The sequence below is a fragment of the Topomyia yanbarensis genome, chromosome 2, assembly GCF_030247195.1.
Source record: "Topomyia yanbarensis strain Yona2022 chromosome 2, ASM3024719v1, whole genome shotgun sequence".
Classification (NCBI taxonomy): Eukaryota; Metazoa; Arthropoda; class Insecta; order Diptera; family Culicidae; genus Topomyia; species Topomyia yanbarensis.
In genome coordinates this window covers 350,876,623-350,896,828 of record NC_080671.1, presented here as the reverse complement: position 1 = coordinate 350,896,828, position 20,206 = coordinate 350,876,623, and the positions used below count along the sequence as shown (strand labels likewise).

General features: G+C 37.8%; 1 protein-coding gene across 1 annotated transcript in view; it reads right to left on the bottom strand.

The window, feature by feature from the left end:
* Positions 1-857: 857 nt before the first annotated feature.
* Positions 858-20,206, bottom strand: part of LOC131684239 (fatty acyl-CoA reductase 1-like) — a 69,917-nt gene continuing 50,568 nt past the window's right edge. The window contains exons 3-7 of the mRNA XM_058966930.1: positions 15,931-16,179; positions 15,427-15,866; positions 15,306-15,370; positions 14,958-15,246; positions 858-1,627 (exon numbers count right to left, since the gene is read on the bottom strand). Coding sequence (XP_058822913.1) covers positions 1,399-1,627; positions 14,958-15,246; positions 15,306-15,370; positions 15,427-15,866; positions 15,931-16,179 — 1,272 coding nt within the window. The 3' untranslated portion in view covers positions 858-1,398. The remainder of the gene's footprint in view (positions 1,628-14,957; positions 15,247-15,305; positions 15,371-15,426; positions 15,867-15,930; positions 16,180-20,206) is intronic.

Here is a 20,206-nt window from a genome sequence, read left to right as displayed (position 1 = left end):
ATCAATCGCAGCATAGAGCTCTTACGTGACAAGTCAAAAAGGCTTCTACCAATTAAACGAACGATTTAGGGTTGACGAGCCCTTATTCATCTCATTAGACAGGATGTCGAATCATTACTCGCGAAGTGGAAAGTCGACTGCAACGCACCCTTATTCATCCTGCCATTTAAGCTAATGTGTTGAAAAGGAATAGCAGATGCTGCTCTAACTAATGTGTTTAAATGGGTGGAATGAATAGAGGTGCTAAGATGAATTAGGGCACAGTTACCCTACAACTTTGCTAGGTTGTTTCAGTTGTATTTTCTTTGTCGTCCAAAGTATCCATGCCACGGTTACAGCACCGGCTCAAGCAGTATTACTGAAAATACCCATTGTATAGGAAGAAACCTAATTCACGTGCTCAATTTGATGATGATATGGATGATGCGATCCATCTACTCCACTCAAAGAAATTCATTGATGCACAAATAATGGGAATAACGCAAGTGTTATTTTTTATATACCTACCTCAAATTGTATCTCAGATGTGGGTTTATTGTACTGTTTTCGTATACAGTACATTTGAAAAGGTTCACTTATTTAAAGTCATATTTCAGATTAAACCCGAGTGAACGTTGATAACCGGAAATATTTCTTTCTATTCAACAACATTGTTTATAATCCATTGCCAAGGATTTTTAAATCAAGTTCACACGCAAAGTTAGTTTTCCACGTTTTTTGTTCTCATCTCTGAACCAAGGTAGAACCAGCTGTTAATTATACAAATGCGGAGTTCAATCTACAGTTACTTCATTAATAATACAATCTGTTCGGATATGAGCTGTGCTGCACCGTAAAAGTCAGCATTAATGTGGTAGATCATCACTAATTTATTCTACGCATGAAGATACTTAGTAAAACGAATTATTTTTAGCAGGACTATTGGACAACTTCATCGACCGCGAACTGTTATTAAATTATAAAACAACACACAAATTTGATTCAATAAATATACATAAAAGCGGCTAAACAGAGAACTAAACCTATATAGAGACGATGCGTCGAAAATCAGCTGTTTGTGTGGGAACGTCCGACATTGTTGTTACATCATTGCATCTCTGCTCTGTTTGTGACGGCGAAGTTTCTAAAATATGTACCATTAAAACCCTCGTGTTGTCATGCCTGTTGACTTTCTTTATCCACTGGTGGCTGGCATTAATCACGCACTCCGGTGCCCCCGCTGTACCAACCGCAAGCATGTTGAGTAATTCCTCGATTGCCATATCTACACGCTTTGTCCAATTATTTTCACTGATCACTAGCTCTGTATCCATTTATAATCTTTGTTCAATCAGATCTGATTACTTTGTCTGACCATAGGGACGCATCCTATTTACATGCCTGTATAGTAAATTAATTTCAGAACAACAGATAGTAAAGTTGGAGTAATATCAGGCCGACTATAATCGCCAGTACGCCATTGACGGCAAGTTCTTTCCTCCGATGAACCAATCGGGCTGCTCGGACGTTGTTGAGGTCCTCTTTGAAGAAGTTTTTCTTTAGACCTGGGATAATGCGCTCAAAGTATAGCCGCCAGCTGTAGGTACGGTTGTCGCACGGGTACTGTCGATGGTCGGCTGAATTCATTCTGTAAATAAATTGAGATCTAGTTAAAAATTGCGGAAATTTAAAATCGATCTGGTTCGTAAAAAGAATGCGAGACTGGGTGTGTACATATTTTAATTATAATATAAAAACTCAAACACTCATATAATGTCCATGCCTGATTGTACGAAAAAATAAGGGGTTGTGTTCAAACCACAATCTCGGATACATTAAGAAGGCAGGAATTGAATCAAGTGATACATCAGAGCTTTCATTAATCTAGGTCCATTATAAGTAATATGTTAACTAACTTTAGGTAATTTTTTCAACACAACTGAATTCTATTTATCGAATGTTCTTGTCTACACACTTGTTTTTGTCTTTGTCGAACAACTTTATTAAAAAAAAATCGGCATCTAAAACTTCGGGATATGAAAGAATGGACTTTTCCCTTTCATTTGAAAGTAAAATTAAAATATTCAGTCGGGAGGTCTAGCACAACTTTTTTATTTTAAAGTTTTTTTTATTGAAAACTTAAGTTTTTTAATGAAATTAATTCGCATTTTTGCTACTAATTGGTACTGTAGATATAAAAAAGTACTGATAGTGAGAATCTAATGAACAATCTCATTGTCTACAATTTCGTAGAATGCTATAGATCGATATAAAATCACCCGAGAAAGTTATTAAAATTTTATCAGTAAATGTATAAAAAGTCTCATTCTGAGCAGAAAAAATATATGACGCTTCATGAACAAGGAAGTCTGGAAAGGTGTTGATCAAATTTATTTGATAATCTTACATCTTTTCAAGATGTTGATTAATGTAGTAGTGGATTTTATCATGCCTTTTTTTTCTCGCTCTAGGAGATAAAGGGCGAACAGGAAATTATTGCGACACCGAAAATGCCATGCCAATTTTCTTATAATGTTTAAAATCAAACCAAAATTTTAGGGTAGTTTTATACATATATTTACTTCAAAAATCAAAAGAAAAGTTAATCGATGGAGCCTTGAGTGTAAAATTGAACGCATTTTCGCTTGATGCCCTCCATCAAAGTCTTTACAGTGTCATCCGGTACCAGTTTCTCAGTTTTTTTTTTCCATTTTCTTAACTTGTCCTTCTCGTCTTTGACTGTCTTCTTGCTCTTCCGAAGTTCCCGCTTCATCATTGCCCAGTACTGCTCCACCGGGCGCAGCTCCGGACAGTTTGGCGAATTCATGTCCTTTGGAACAAAATGGACAGAATTGGCATCATACCACTCCAGGACACTTTTAGAATAGTGGCATGATGCCAAATCTCCAAAATAGTGGAGCTTCGTCGTGCTGCTGCAAGAACGGCAAAATGCGCTTCTCGAGGCACTCAGATTTGTAGATCTCGCCATTTACTGTGCCCTTTGTCACGAAAGGCTCACTCCTCAGTCCGCAAGAGCAGATGGCCTGCCAAATGAGTAATTTGAAGGCGAACTTCGACATTTTCTTCTTCTTAAGTTTGTCGTCCTCATAGAACTTGCTCTTGCCGGTGAAAAACTCCAACCCCGGAATTTGCTTAAAATCGACTTTTATATACGTTTCGTCGTCCATCACACAGCAGCCATAGTTTGTCAGCATCTTCTCGTAGAGCTTCCGTGCCCGAATTTTAGCCGTCAATTGTTGCCGCTCATCGCGGTTTGGGAAGTTCTGTACCTTGTATGCATGTAGTCCAGCTCTCTTCTTTGCATTCTGGGCGTAGCTCTGCGACATGCCGATCTTTTTAGCCAAATCACGGCTTGAGACGTTGGGATTTGCTTTAATCATCCGCTTCACCTTTCCCTCCGTCTTTTTGTTCTCCGGTCCCAGTTTTCTTCCAGTTCATTTTTCCCAACTGCCGGTGCGACAGGCCAGGAAATTCCAGGTGTTTGGAAAGAATTTGTTCTCTCGACTCGCGTTGATTCACCTCCATTGTCATTGAATCGAAAAACACGACATCGAGTTTGACAGCATGTAAACAATACACATCAATGAGAAAGTGTGCAAAATTTGGTTGATTTTTACCCAATGGTAAAAAAGTTATGCCCTGTTGAATGTGTCGCAATAATTTCGTGTTCGCCCTTTAGCTAATGTAAACTAGAATGACTTTTCTTCCTGATCTTATCCTGCCTGGTAAAATACAATTGGCTTAAATTCAAAACTTTATATTTGAATGAACTAAAGCAGACAGTTCGAGTCATTGTGATAAACGACGGATTTTATTGAAACTTTAGGTTGAGAATCCTGTTTGTCTTTACCAACATTAAAAGAAAGATGATTGAAAGAAAAAAAGCTCTTCGAGTTTTAGATCCATGTTTGTTATCTTTTGAGGTATATTCATTTCATCAGAATGTGTAGATTCAGATTATTGCTTGTCCTCAAATTTTATTTCCAAATCGAACACACGTCACATAATCTTAGAAAAAAGAACAAAACCATGTTTTATAATTTCCTTTAAGAAGAAATTTCGGAGTCGCTACTCGTTGAATACGGATAACAACAGAAAACGAACAAGAAAATATCAGACTGGACCATGCATTCAGTAAATTCTCAAAGTAATACAAGTCTGTTTATTGAAGATTTCCCTCACAATATGGGATAAGAGCAAAAACAACATATCAAGAAGACAGAGTTGCCAGTTCAGTTCAGAATCTGGAGACATTAACAGCAACACGTCTTTCGGGTTAAGGTGATACTTTCTATATCTACTTTTATATTAAGATCGCTATCTTCGTACAATAGACAAAATTTTTATTTCTCATTTACTATTGCGATTTCTGTTCAATGTACAGTAGAGTGGTTCAATTTTTGACTTTTAGCTCCACCAAGCTTTACTGATTCCTTTTATGGCCCTTAGTAATTGTGCAAATTTTGGTACCAATCGGTTGCGTCTAAGGACCCTCCAAAAATTTCAAAGTTTATATGGAAATTAGCATGGAAAATCAGTTAAAATTGGAAATAAATTCTTAAAAAATCACCTCATCAATCAATTCATGAGAACACTATATATTTCTAATGGTATTCTTCAACTGAAAACATACGTGGCACATTTTAAGTTTGTGAAAATTCGCTGAGAAAAGTTATTAACTAAAGAAGCAGTATGACTTCAAAACAAGTGGATTTTATCATTAATCATAGCAACCCTGTTTGAATAGCTGCAGGAGCGGTTGGTGGTAAGCCTAGTTTACACTTGAATAACGATGGAAGTAAAATTTTCCAACTGAGATCTTAGCAAAGTTACAATAATTTATTGATTTTCAGCGATATATTTTCCCAGTTTCAGCAAAACAAACGTCACTTAAATTGATATTTCGGCAAAAACTTTGTTTGCTGATACTTCGACTATGTAAACCTCGGTAGAAATTGCAAAAGTTTATTTGGTAAAACAAATATGTGTAGTAAAATTGGTGCAAAATTAACTTTATGAGACCTACATTGAAATTGTTTACTTGTTAAAATCCCTATAAGCTTCGAATGTGCGTTTTAAGATTTATATGCTGCCATTTAGAGTTATAAGTAATCAGGGGTGGATCCAGAAAAAATGCGAGGGGTCGTGTGGTTTTCGGGAATGAGAAATGAGAATTTGCTTGTTATTGAGCGCAGCTTTTTCCACATACAGGGCAAATGCTCGAGTTGATCCAACTCCGGGCGGAGATGTAAAAATTGAACCAATGTTGCGATGCGACACGTCAAATCTCATCTACGGGATAGGTTTTATTTTCTTTAAACTTTGCACACTGTGTGCACTTTAAAAACTAGTTGTTTCTATCAATTGCCTTTGTAATTTGAGAAGATTTTTGAAGTTTAATCGTTTTTTTTTCCATACGTTTATTTGACACGGCATTTGCAAAAGCTTTTTACGCCAGTTTCTTTTTTTACATAGCACGTTACAAAAATCCTTAAGACTAATTTTAACTATACTAGTACTTTGTCTAAAACTAACACTGAAATCACTTTATTGTTTGCTTTTTTCCTTACATTGTTGTATTTCATACTGATCTAGTATTTTCGGGTGTATTTATTTACTTTTTTTTCTGTTATTGTCTAAATTCAAAAACTAAATATTCTAGGACACTTTAATTGGTGAATGATTAGCCTTGGATGAGAGTATGAGGAGACGAATTTAATTAAATTTTGACAGACGCTGTTTTTAGAAAATGATAGATAAGTTCCATGTATAGAGGATCGCGATACGCCAGGATGTCTCTAACAGGAACATGGATTGGTCTTCCTCGGACTTGTAAAGAATCTACTAATTGTGATCTGGCTTCACGATATTCAGTGCAGGACCAAACAACATGCTCAATGTCATGGTAACCTTCTCCACAAGCACAATGATTACCCTCAGCGAGCCCAATACGACGGAGATGCGCATCTAAAGTATAATGATTGGACATGAGCCTAGACATCACACGGATGAAGTCCCGAATTACATCCAATCCTTTGAACCATGCCTTCGTTGATACTTTAGGGATAATTGAGTGTAGCCATCGTCCCATATCTCCATTGTCCCAAGATGTTTGCCAACTAGCAAGTGTCCTCTGTCGAGCAGCGCTATAAAATTCATTGTAAGCGATGGGTCTTTCATATATTTCACCATCTAGTGCACCAATCTTGGCTAAATTATCAGCTTTCTCATTGCCCGCAATAGAGCAATGGGCGGGGAGCCACACTAGGGTAAATTTATAACATTTTCTTGTCAGGTTACTCAGAGATTCTCGTATCTTCCCCAAAAAGAATGGATCGTGATTATCAATCCTCTTTGAGCGTAGAGCTGCAATTGTGCTGAGACAATCAGTGAGGATAATGTAATGGTTCGGGGGTAAAGTATTAATTATTTGAAAACTATAGTGAACTGCTGCTAGTTCCGCTATATAAACAGAGGCGGGTTCTGCAAGTTTGAGAGAAATTGAAAAATTATTGTTGAAAATACCGAAACCAGTGGCCTCACTGATTCGTGACCCATCAGTGTAAAACATTTTAAGGCAGTCTATGTGTTGATATTTACTTGTGAATATTTTAGGGATCTCCCGCGAGCGTAGATGATCCGGAATTCCACGAATCTCTGCTTGCATGGACGTGTCGAAGAATAAAGTGGATTCAGGAGTATCTAGTATATTGACGTATGTGGGAACATACCTAGCAGGCGTTATTTCTTGTGACATGTGATTGAAATACACTGTCATGAATCTGGTTTGGGGTTGAAGCTCGACAAGTCTTTCAAAATTTTCAATTACCAGTGGGTTCATAACCTCACATCGGATAAGTAAACGAGAAGAGAGATCCCAGAATCGGTCTTTTAAAGGAAGAACTCCCGCTAGTACTTCAAGACTCATCGTATGGGTCGACTGCATGCAACCTAAAGCAATTCGTAAACAGCGATACTGTATCCGTTCCAGTTTAATAATGTGAGTGTTCGCAGCTGAACGGAAACAGATGCACCCATATTCCATTACTGAAAGTATTGTTGTTTGATACAATCTTATCATGTCACTTGGATGAGAACCCCACCATGATCCAGTTATTGTTCGCAGAAAATTTATCCTTTGTTGGCATTTCGTTATTAGATACCTAATGTGGCCTCCCCATGTGCCTTTAGAATCGAACCAAATTCCAAGGTATTTAAAAGTCAGGACTTGGGCTATCGTTCTACCAACCAACTGAAGCTGAAGCTGAGCTGGATCACGCTTCCTTGAAAAAACAACCAACTCTGTTTTCTCCGTAGAGAAATCGATGCCTAACTTCAAAGCCCAACTTGATAAATTATCCAAACTATCTTGCAGTGGTTGTTGTAAATTTAAGGCTTTTGGTCCTGTAACAGAAACCACGCCATCATCTGCAAGTTGTCTTAGAGTGCATGGGCTGACAATACAATTATCAATATCATTCACGTAAAAATTGTAGAGAAGGGGGCTTAAACAAGAACCTTGTGGTAGGCCCATGTAACTTATTCTGAGTGTCGCCAAATCGCCATATGAAAAATGCATGTGCTTTTCTGACATTAAATTGTATAAATAATTATTTAATATTGGTGAAAGACCACATTGATGTAGCTTCTCCGAGAGAACATCAATGGAGACTGAGTCGAATGCTCCTTTTATGTCTAAGAACACAGACGCCATTTGTTCTTTTTTTGCGTAAGCAAGTTGGATTTCTGACGAAAGTAGCGCCAGACAATCATTCGTTCCCTTTCCCCTCCGAAAACCAAACTGGGTATCTGATAGCAAGCCGTTCGCCTCAACCCAATTGTCGAGACGTCGTAGGATAATTTTTTCCAACAATTTCCTGATGCAGGATAGCATTGCAATCGGTCGATACGAGTTATGATCGGAGGCTGGTTTTCCCGGTTTTGGAATAGCGATAACTCTCACTTGTCTCCAGTCGTGCGGGACAATGTTCTGCTCAAGAAGCTTATTGAATAAATTCAACAAGCGTCTTTTTGCTAGGTCAGGCAGATTCTTCACCAAGTTGAATTTAATTCTGTCTAGTCCCGGAGCATTATTGTTGCATGAGAGGAGTGCAATTGAGAATTCCATCATTGTCAAAGGCGAATCTATGAAATCGTTACTTGTGGGAGCATCGCGAGTGATTTTCTGCGCAGGAGCAGAATCGGGACAAATTTTCTTGGCAAAATTAAATATCCAACGATTCGAAAAATCTTCGCTTTCATTAGTCACGTTTCGACTCCTCATTCTTCTGGCTGTGTTCCAAAGAGTACTCATTGATGTTTCTCTTGACAAGCCATTAACGAAGTGTCTCCAATAACTAGATTTTTTGGCACGACGTATACTGTCAAATTTGTTTTGCAAAATGAAATAATTTTCAAAGTTCTCACGTATACCCCCTTTCTGTTTCATAATTTCTTTGTAGGCAACTTGTTTAGCTTCATATGCATCAGAGCACTCTTTGTCCCACCAAGGATTAGGGGGCCGTCTATGTATTGTCATTCCAGGATTGCATTTCGTTTGGGCTTGTTCTGCTGCTTCAATAATTAAACCCGCTAAGAATTCATATTCTTCGGTAGGGGGTAGCTCTTCTGTCGAAGCAAGAGAAGTGGAAATTAATGTTTCGTATGTTTTCCAATCAATATTTCGTGTTAAGTCATAAGGAACATTGATTGAGATCGTAAGTCCTAATTCACTGTTAATTGAAACAACGATTGGAAAATGATCGCTACCGTGAGGATCAGGTACAACCTTCCACGTGCAATCTAACCGAAGTGATGTCGAGCACAGAGATAGATCTAATGCACTTGGACGTGCAGGAGGTCTGGGGATGCGTGTTGATTCGCCAGTATTTAAAACTGTCATATTAAATTCGTCACAAACATTGTATATCAAAGAGGATCGATTATCATTGTAGAGGGAACCCCACAATACACCGTGCGAGTTGAAGTCTCCCAGTATCAGACGCGGAGCAGCCATGGATTCCACTACCTCAAAAATTTGACGTTGTCCAATTTGAACTTTGGGAGGTATATATATAGAAGCGATAGACATGTCTTTGCCTTTAATGTTCGTTTGGACAGCTACAGCCTCAATGCCCGCAAACAAGGGGATGTTAATTCTATAGAAAGAATAGCACTTTTTAATTCCTAGAAGCACTCCTCCATACGGGGTGTCTCGGTCTAGGCGAATAATGTTGAAATCATTTAGGTTGAAATTAATGTTTGAGGTAAGCCATGTTTCACATAGAGCAAAAGCATCGCATTTTAAATTATGCAGTAAAATTTTTAAGGAATCAATTTTAGGTATGATACTTCTGCAATTCCACTGTAAAACAGTGATGGAATCTTTCATTGGAGGAGATGAATTACCCATTGAAAGATACAATCGCTGCAAGGATGGGCCATTGAGCAATCAGCTGCTCTAAAAATGTTCTAATTGTTGGGAGGAAAGCTGAAAGTATACTCTTTAGTGGTTCAGAAATATTGAATGCTTTAAAAATCCAATCAACAATTTCAGAAAATTTCAATAATCCTACCCCCGGCTGAGGCTCAGAGGAAGTCGAAATTTTATTATTTCCAGTAATGGTGTTCTGTTTGGATTGTACGTTCCCAAAACCGGGCGGAATTGATTTCGGTTTTGAATCGGAATTTTTCGGTTTTGGGCGCAGTTTATCTATTGGTGGAGAAATTTTAAGGCCCTTTCTTGGCAGCTTGGGAAAAGAAGACTGTTTTCTTTTTCTGGAATTTCCGGGTAAAACAAATGATGTACCTTCGCACGCTCCGTCAGAGTCAGACTGTTCCGAAAATAGAGATGCGTAAGTGTTTTCTAAGAAGATGGGTTTAGGGGTAGCATTTTTCAACATTTCTGCATAGGAGCGCTTAGACCTCTCCTTCAAGGATCGTTTAATTTTATCCTCACGCAATTTATAAATGGGGCATGCAGGGAGCTCATGTGAGTTTTCTCCGCACACGTTTAATCGTTGTTTATTATATCAATCGAATCGCTATTTTATTTTTACCGTGGTTATTGTGTAGTTAAGTGTCTCCTAGTGTAGTTAAGTCAGCGAAGGGCGCAATTGGCGAATCAAAGCGTGATTGACTCACAGATGGCAAGTATGTAAAAATGATGATGGGAAATTTGACATTCGTCAAACTACGGTGAATTTTTTTGGTATTTACGGAACCTTCTCTAATATCTTCAACACGGAATCCAAAACGGCAAGAAAAACGTTAGGTAAGTTATAGAAATCTATCAAAGATATAACTGCAAAAATCTGACGTTACTTAAATATTTTTTTATTTTAATAACCGCTGACATTGGTTATTTTTCAGAAAAGAAAAAATTGTGTTGTTCACGCGTGCCTGAGCTATTTTGGTGCATCCGGAAATTTTACCACCTTTTTCAAAATTCCCTATCCAGTGTTTCATAAATGAAAGCAGCTCTTGCACTTCTCCGATAAGCGCCGAAATTTTATGTTCAGCTCATTTTACTTCGGCCGATATTATTGCAAGTAAGAAAAGCTGCGAAAACCGCATATGCAGGACGTTCATGGTCGCAATATGACAAAAATAACATAACCTTTTATAATTCAGAGTAGGTTTTGCAATACTTCAAAACTTCATGAACTATAACTTTACCAAATTGCGCAATAAAGTAAAAGTAATTTCTTACCATCACTTTTATATTCCATATCAAAATAATTTGTATTTACCTGTAAGAATATCGTTTAGAAATTCACTTCCTCTATAAAAATTAACCCATCATCCTTTTTGTAATTGCAGGCCTGACAGACAGGTGTCTCACAAGACGTTTTAGTTTTGCGTTGATTCTTCAATCGATTGAACTACCACTAAACGAGCAAAACACAGTGCCATCTATATGTCATGGCCTGCATTTTCAGATCGACACTATGGCAAAGGTTATGTTAAAACCTTTCTAGCGAGACGCGAAATTTGCTGGTTATGTTTGGATATCTCAGCGTTTAGTTCAGCACAAACGACATTCGTTTTCCCAAGTGAAGAAACGGTGTCGCAAAAACGAGCAAATTTCGTCAGCTTGACACATTCATTTCACATCCAAAATAAATTTGTATTTTTCGCGAGAATTCTCAGGAACGGTTTGATGTTTCCCGCATGGCATTGCAAATGCATATATACGCATATGATTTGACGGTCGTCGTACAGTGATCGGCAATCGCAGCCAGCAATCATCAGTCGTCGCGGTTCTGTGTATAGGATGGGTGAAATGGTCTTCTAACCCGCCACAAATGGCAAGTATACATCTGATCCGAACACTTCAAGTGCTGATGAATGCTTCGCTTCCAGTATTTGGCCGACATCTTGTGATCAGATGCCAACCATTTCTCTCGCCGACGACGATCGTCGTATTTTGGGGCGCGACGCAGTTGATTCGGGATGTGTTGAATCCCTCACCACAGTCGATTTAGTGACCGTGAGCCGTTCTGATACTGTTCGTGGGATTTCCGAAAGGATCCTACTACACGCTCAAAACGGCAACATGGCTCCACTCTCTGCTGAACCTGATCCGTCTTCCAACAACATCGAGGTTTACTACCAGAATATTGGTGGCTTAAATTCATCAACGGACAGCTATTTGCTCGCGACCACGGGCTGCTGTTACGACGTTATCGCCTTGGCACTATTCTTTGCAACATCCGGCATCCCGCAAGGAAGCCATCTCAGCCCAGTAATATTCCTCCTCTACTTACAAACTACAAGGCCACGCCTTTCTTTTGCCTTCGAACGATGCCGAGCTTCTTCAGAGTGAACTGGAGAGCATCAGTACGGGGTGTGGATCTAAAGAACATGGCTTTAAACCCGAGTGAAAACTTAATCGTCACGTTCACCCAGAAACGCTACACGATTCATTTTAATTATCATTTGTTCGACTCGAGCATTCCAAGACACTCACGTATTTCGGAGTCATCATGGAATTGGCACTAACTTCAAACCACATACATGCATAAGACATCAAAACAGCTGGGGTTCATCTTCCGACTAGCGAAACACTTTAGGGACGTATACCGTCCAAAATCGCTCTCTTGTGCGTTGGTTGGCTTAACACTAGAATATTGTTCTGTTGTTTGGGTACCGGTACTACGAGAACGGCGTTAACAGAATCTAGGCTGTCCACCACCGGTTTATACGCTTTGCACTCCAACATCTTCCTTCTACAATCCTTGTATTGGTATTTGTATTGCTCTTGGAACCTCATTATATGCGTCAAACCTGCATTGTGTGCTTTTGTATTGATCATTCTTTAGACCATTTGTAGGATTGATCTCAATGATAAAAGTTGTACCAGTTTGTAAATTGTAAAATAGCCCACGCAGTTGTAGGGAGGGGGAAGCGGGGTCTAGAGGGTTAAAGCCTCCCCCCCCCGAGAATTCCAAAAATTAATTAAAGAAAAAACATGTGTTTCGGCGACTCTTGAAAAATTTCGTATTTCGTTTGATTTGAACCCGATTTGAATGAAATAACAAGATTATAACAGAACACAATTTTCAGAACATATTGTGTAATAAATTAGTTCTTGTTAGTAGTTAAAATAATAAAAAAAAATTAACAAGTAACAACGCGAGATATAGTTTTGAAACCTTTCTGTGATCGGGAGCAAAATGATGAGAAAATGTTGATGGCTATTTCTAACCACCAAAGACAACGGTCACGATACCCAGTGTGCTTTTTGCTTCTGCCTGAGTCAGCGCGAAGCGAACGACAAAAAACAGTTACTTTTATATTGTGTGACTTGTCTTGTAAACATGAGAAACTGTTAATTTGAGTCTTTCTGTAGTGATCTGTCAAAACGAGTGGAGAAGCATGAAGTGGTTGTCTGACCATGGAAAATGCGGTGGCTATTAACTTGCTGTCTTTTCGCATAAACCCAAGCACTCGTGATGTGGAAAATTTTCTAAAGATGAAAATATAGTGCCGATAACGTTCATTAAAATGGCCCAGACGAATCCTTTAATTTTGCAATTTTCCTTCTAGAAAAAATAAATGTGGCAAGGAAACGTTAATTTACAGGATTTCTGGTTCGTACTATATTTTTTAAATATCGTACAAAAAAACTATGTTTTAGCTGTGAAGTTTGTTTAACCCCTAACAGGACTTTCGCCGCGACTGTCCGTTCTTTAGACAGCATACATCTTCACACTGTTCTTCTAATTGAAGTATATTCAAGGTCATTTCAAAATGCTTTAAAGTGAAAACGCATCAAATGCGAACCACGAACCACTCGAATTGACAATAGATAGCTAATTATCCTAAATGGGAAAACAAATTTTATCAAGTTCTGCAGCATCTTTCACTTTTCAATACACACATAGCTGGCAGTGAGTAACTTAGCCGAAGAAGATGTCATTTTGTTTTCATTGGAATATCAAACATCATGTTTGTCGAAAGAGGTCTGCCTATGATCGCTGATTAAACAGTTATATTTTCTGATCAAATTTCTGCTGAGCAAATTAATAATCTAATTGTAGGGATTGACCAGACACGTGGCATGTTTTTCTCAATTTTTCAAATCTATTCTATTCTCACTACAGAAAAGGGAACTTGTAAACTTGTAGTGTGTTGTTTTCTGGATGGGTAAAGCTCTAGTATCATTGGTGGATGATCATTTCTAAAATTAATCGACTGATTTATTTCGCTTTGGAAATGTCGAATCGAGTCGATCCTGTTGATTTGTTGTCTACATGTCGTCGAATCGAGACGAATTTTTGCAACCTGTTTGCTGGACAACTCGAGCTCTGGTAAGGTACGTTGTCGCTGTTGAAATTTGATGGATAGGTTTTTGCATGCTCATTTATCGATAGAGAATTTTAAATTGTTTGGGAATGGGCAGCAAATTAAATTTTAATAGATTTTGTAGTTGAATCAGAAACTCGTACATGTTGACAATGTCTGCTATATAGAAAAAGAGTGGAAGTGAATTGTAGCCCAAAATCTGAGATTTCAGACTTTTGAATTGGTTTTAGGACTCTGGAAGGTTCCTAGTGGGCGATACCAGGAAGATTTGAAGATTTATCGAATTTTATTTAAATTATACTCAACAGTCAATTTTGATAAGTACCTAATTATTTAATGACAAGCTATCCGAAAAATTTATTTATGGAACCGTTTATCATAATATTATATTATACTGCTCATTGGCGGCTCCACCGTTTTATTAGCGGAGCTGGAAATCGAACCTAAGTGAGCTGCTTATAAAGCAGTCGATTTACCATCTACGCTATGCCCGCAATCTGAAGCATTTTTGCTCTCTACAGTCAAGTCTTTTTTGGCGGAGAAAACGTGTCGAAAACAATTCTTACAATTGAAGGCTTCAAGTTCCACAAATAGAAAAATTAGGATGACTTGAATATATTTGGCATTACTTTAGTTTATTCATCTAGGATATGGGGAAAACAGTTCGAGCGAATAAAGGCGATTTAACCTAAACTAAGGCAAAACACATAGCGAAATTCATAAGATTTATCTTATGATGAATAGAAAAGTAACAAAATTATGTTTTCGTAAGAGTAATATGAAAAACATACGACTTTTATGATTGCCTTAACATTTTATAAGTTATTGCATATGCCAATCGTACGAATTTCATACGAGCATCTTATGATTCTCATAAACACAAGAGAAATGTATAATATTGTCTTATGATAATTCAAAGATACCTTATGGAACATGAAATCATAGCAAACCGATTTAACAAAATAAATGCCTTCTCATAAGATATGATTTACATACGTGCTACTTGAGGTTAAAAACTATACCATATTCCTATGAAATTCGCTGTATTTTTGCTTGAGTGTGTATGTTTCGGTTTTATAAAATTTAATTATCTAATCGGATTTGCGGAGTTATTGAACTTAAAATTTTAAATTCGATATGATACTTACTGTACATACATCTCCCGCATATTCTGATTATCGAAGAAGAACGTGGTATTGGTGAATTTCTTAACCGTTTCAATCACTTTGTCGAGCTTTTGGTAGGTGCTAACCAGCCGCGGCTTTTCGCCCCGCAGCCTTAGCGCCGTGTCCACCACAAAGGCTGGCAAGTAGTGCAGGAACAACGAGTAGATCCGGAACATAGTTTCGCTGGTGGTACACAACGTAATCGGTCGGTAGAGCCCTGTCATCAGGGGATGCTTCTTGATGACCTTCTCACACTCGATACGTCGTTCATCTACGAAAATATAGGAATCATGAAATTGGTTACTCGATGTTAGTCGATCGGACACATACCAAATGTCAGCGGGTTATCCGTTGAACTGGTACAGTTGTAAACAATTACTTCGTTGTCCCGTTCCCTGTAATTTAGACATGAATGATTCTCAACATCAACGGATCGTTCAGTTACGGTTACCTGGAAGCATATGTTTTCCATCCGGCGGCTATAATTGTGTTACTAACGTAATCCACCGGAACGGTATCAATTTGTACTTGTGGGTCGATTTGGCTAGTACGAATCAAGCCGTAGTACCACCCGATAAATGTTCCATTCGTTCCGTATATACTGTCGCACCAACCAGGCATTGGTTCATCTAGCGCGGGCATTACGCAGGAGGGTCGAACCACTGCAACAGGGAAATACTGACAGTAGTATTGAGTGATACCTTCAGCGAGAGCTTTCGTGAACGTGTAGGTGTTGGGCCACTTTAGCGAGTACTTGTACAAGTCTTCCTTCATCTTATCATCATCAATATTTTCAAGGATTTTCACCGGGTGTATATCCAGTGGGTACACACGTTCCTCGATGTGCTCTGAGTAGCTGTTCGAGTAGGCCGTTGATACGTAGATGAAACTCTGGAATCAATATGGTTAGCCGGGTAGTTGTATAGTTTAAGTAAAACCCAGCCCTATTACTTACTTCTAGTTTTTTACAACTTTTTCCGATCTCCAGTGCCTCTCGCGTCCCACCTAGATTTAAACTGACGGCTTTGATGATTTCTTCGTCGAATTTGACGGTGGCAGCGATGTGAAGAATGACGTTTACATTATCCTGCAGGTACTGTAAACTCTCCGGGGATAGTCCCAGACCACGCTTCTCCAAGCTTCCTTCGACAACTTTGATGCGGTCTTTGTAGCTCGGAGATTTTTTCGTTAGTCTGTCGAACACCTATTTCGATATACATAACATTAGTGTCAATGGATTAACCATCGCTTAGAATAACGATTTAGCGACATCAAGTGATACGTCCTATATATAAAACTGGTTTGATGTACCTAGTGTAGATAGTGTTGAATAGAATGTTTACCTGACGTATTTTGGTTCCTGGCGAAATAAATCTTGCATTGTCTCAAGGTAGATCCGTTTTGAATTAATTGAGCTTCCTGAATGTTTGAATTGTGTGGAATTAGAACTTATTATTATGCTTCGTCGCAGGAGTGCCACGGAAATATTTAAGCGCCTTTTATGTACAGGGATAAGAAGTTATAACTAACCTACACAACGTAATTATGGTGATCACTAATAGGTAGGAATAATTGTCAACGATGCTGCTCTAACTCATGTACTAACATCAGAATAGCAGTAATAGGTGAAGCGAGAGTTCGTGATCATCAGCTTGGTTTATTTATGAATGAATAGGCAAGCGATAGACATTTGACCATCATGTGACGAATGTTGCTTAGTCGCATATCGAATTCCGTAGCTACGTGCGAATTCGATTAGATGAGGCAACGGAGAATGTTTGAAACGTGATTTGTTTAGTCATTGAGCTGATTACTTTATGAATCGCTTTGAACTAACACGGTGGAACTGAAAGAAATTTTGATCGAACTTTTGATTGAAATTATCTCATTGAAATATTAGAAACATCAACACATATTATATATCATATCCTAGAAATCCATTGAAAATCACACACCCATCGCTTTCTCGTCAGCGAACCAGAGCTTTTTTATTTGCTTTTCGGAACATCACTTGGGACAAACCAGTTGCTTCCGGGGTTTACCTGTGTCGTATGACTGTTTGGATATTGTGTTTAACTAGTGCTAGTTCAGATACATCGTCTAATTTTGCCTCAATTTGGTGCTAGTTACTGACGAGATGAATTTCAAACACAAAAATCAAACTTAATTTTAGTTAGGTCTTGTGCCCTCAATGCGCAAATTGGTTTTATCCATATTTTCCTTTTTGTGAATTAATATTGCGCACACCCACCGATAATTAGAGTCTTATTACTTTACCGTTACTGTCAAAAATATAACATTCAAAAGCTAGTGGCTGGTGCACTACACTGTCTTTTGTAATATTTAATCGAAGTGCAGTGTATTACTCTATCACGAAGGTCACCCTTTATGCGAGACAGTGTCTTTGTTAGACGGTGCCTTGGGTTGTGCAGTGCACTTAGGCAGTTGTTATTGCCAGTGAAGGATAGTCGAACATGTCACTGGTGAAGCTAGGTTTATACTATTCTTATACCAGAAATATAGGTATGGAAACCTCTCACAATTTAAAGATATCTTTCTAAACTCGCAGGGTTCGACGAATTGAGATAATGTTGGTGGTATTCTCAGGAATGACTGGACCTTAACCAAACGAGTTTCTCGTCCTAGTTGACATTCCATCAGTACAGGAGTAATACCAGTGCAATGAATGGGAAATGATAAGTTCGGAGTGGAACACGGGTTTAAAAAGAAGAAAATAGCAGAATTCACTTCGAAATACCTTATTTAGGAGGTAATCTGTACCTGTAGAAGGCGAAGTACCAGTTCCTTCAGAAAAGGCAACATCAACAGTGACATTAAACTACGATTTTGACCGGATTTTGCTTCTTGTCGATATTCCCAGAGCTTGGGATGGGGTTATTTCGGTGCATTTTGGTCGTAAGTACTTGAATCCAGCGAACTGCCATGAACTCCACCAATCACAATCTTTTGGATCATTATGAAGCGTGAACTCAGAAAGACTCAGAAAGGAAGACAAGTGCTCGTGAGTCACGAGAAGTGAAAATGTCAAAAAAATACCTGTCAACATACAATAATTCATTTACACACTATGCCACTTTGGTTTTTATACGATCATTACAAGAAATTCAACATTGCATATACTATGTTGCTCTATTCTAATATCGGCGGAAAAATTTTGGTTCCTGAAACGGTACATTTTTGTGATATTTTCGATCGAAAACAGTTTTAAAGAAAAATTACATTGTCACAGTGCGATAGAGAGATGAAGAGGATTTCATACAGCATCTGGCACAAAACTTTTAAGTTTCCAGGGCCCGAGAGAAAGGGTTCGGTTTAAGAATGTTCCGAAAAAAATCAGAACTACACTTTTCAATAAAAAAGACCAACGTGAGCGCGCTGTAACCGCATATTGTTTTTTTTTTCCGAAAATAGAAGATATACTGATATTTATCCTGTTTGTTTTTCGTCGGTCTCTGTCCGCACTGAGTGCCTATTACCGACTATGTGAACTACATACCGACCAAACGAAAATAACTGGGAAATAACCCGAGCATACTATTTTCTGTCAATGATGATTTAACAGGGAATCTGCAGCTGTGGCCAAAAGACGCAGATTTTTATCATGATCAACAATACGTATGGATAGTTATTAGACCGACAACAATTTTGACTTTTTTTGGAACACTGCTAAATCAATTGGTAAATGAATGCTCAAATCATATGAAAAATATTAGCTGCTTCCGATAGCTCTAGTTCACTCACAAGAGGTTTCAAGTTTCTATAGTAATATAGATGGAAACACGGAAATTAAAGCTTAAAATCACATAAAAATTCCACAGTAGATCTGCATGCCTCAAAACTTATGACCACTTAGCTTATTTTATAACCAACAGCTTTGTTGAAGGTTTTATATTGATTGGAGGCTCACCAACAGAATTATTTAACTTTGAAGACCAACCGATTTTTTTGAAATTTCCTATTCCAAGCATGTGCGAGAAAAAGAGGCAACACATTACTTTATATGGAAATATCTTTTTACTCCAAAATCGGATCAATTTGCAGTGTTCGGCAATGTTGATCCTTACACCTTAAGCTATATATTTGCAGATTGCGAGATGCACAAGATGATACTTGCATTTTTTATTGAATTTATTGCTTCTTTCGCCTATTTTTCATATATTTTCACATACAAACTTGAAAACTCTTGTGAGTGAGCTAGAGTTTTCAGAAAAGCTCATATTTGACTAATGTTATGTAAAGCCAATTACCGTTCGGTTTAAGAATGTTCCGAAAAAAATCAGAACTACACTTTTCAATAAAAAAGACCAACGTGAGAGCGCTGTAACCGCATATTGTTTTTTTCCGAAAATAGAAGAAAAATGTCTCTAGTACGTCAGGACCGGTTTTTATGAGGATTTAAAAATTTTGTATTATTAATTATAACAATAGTCACCAAGGCCTATAAACTAAAAGAAGTGAGCAAAGTGACTATTTTTGGCGTATGTTTCAGTGTTGAGTTTAATGGTGTAATTGGATTTTGCAAGGTCACGTTCACAAGTTATGCACTTTTGGAGCCAATAATATTGAAATAAATGTAAAAAAAAAAATTTTGTGGTCGATAATTTCGAAAGTTCAGTGTCTTCTAAAAAGTTTCATAATATAATGCAGGGCGGCATCTTTTGAAAAAATAATTTTGCTGATTATTCCCCAGGAAGTAATAATGGAGAAACAACTAGTCGAAAGATATTATTAAGAGATTTCGTGTCTGCAGTAAATTTGTTGTAAATGGTAGCAGGAACAACATTGTTGAAGACATGAAAGCAGCATATCGAAATATAGAGCAATATTTACGAAATTTCATTGAATCCAATTTTTTGTCACTGAAACTTCTTGATAATAAAAATAGTTCTTTATAGTATTAGAGACTCATACAATGGACAAATACGTGTGTTTCGTTGTTCTCAATTCAACAATATTTATCCGCAAATAATCTAATATATCTCGATATCCTGAATATATAGAGCATTAATGTCTACAACAAAGTTGTTCCTAATATTATTCTCAATAACTTTACTGAAGATACAAAAGCTCTTTTCTAAAGTTGATTCTCTATTATTACCTCAATATTTCCCCAAAGGATGTGAGAAACTTGATTTTGATTGTAAAAATATTTACTTCAGTACTCTTGACATTAAAAGTGCATAACTTCAGAAAGCGACCCTGTATACACA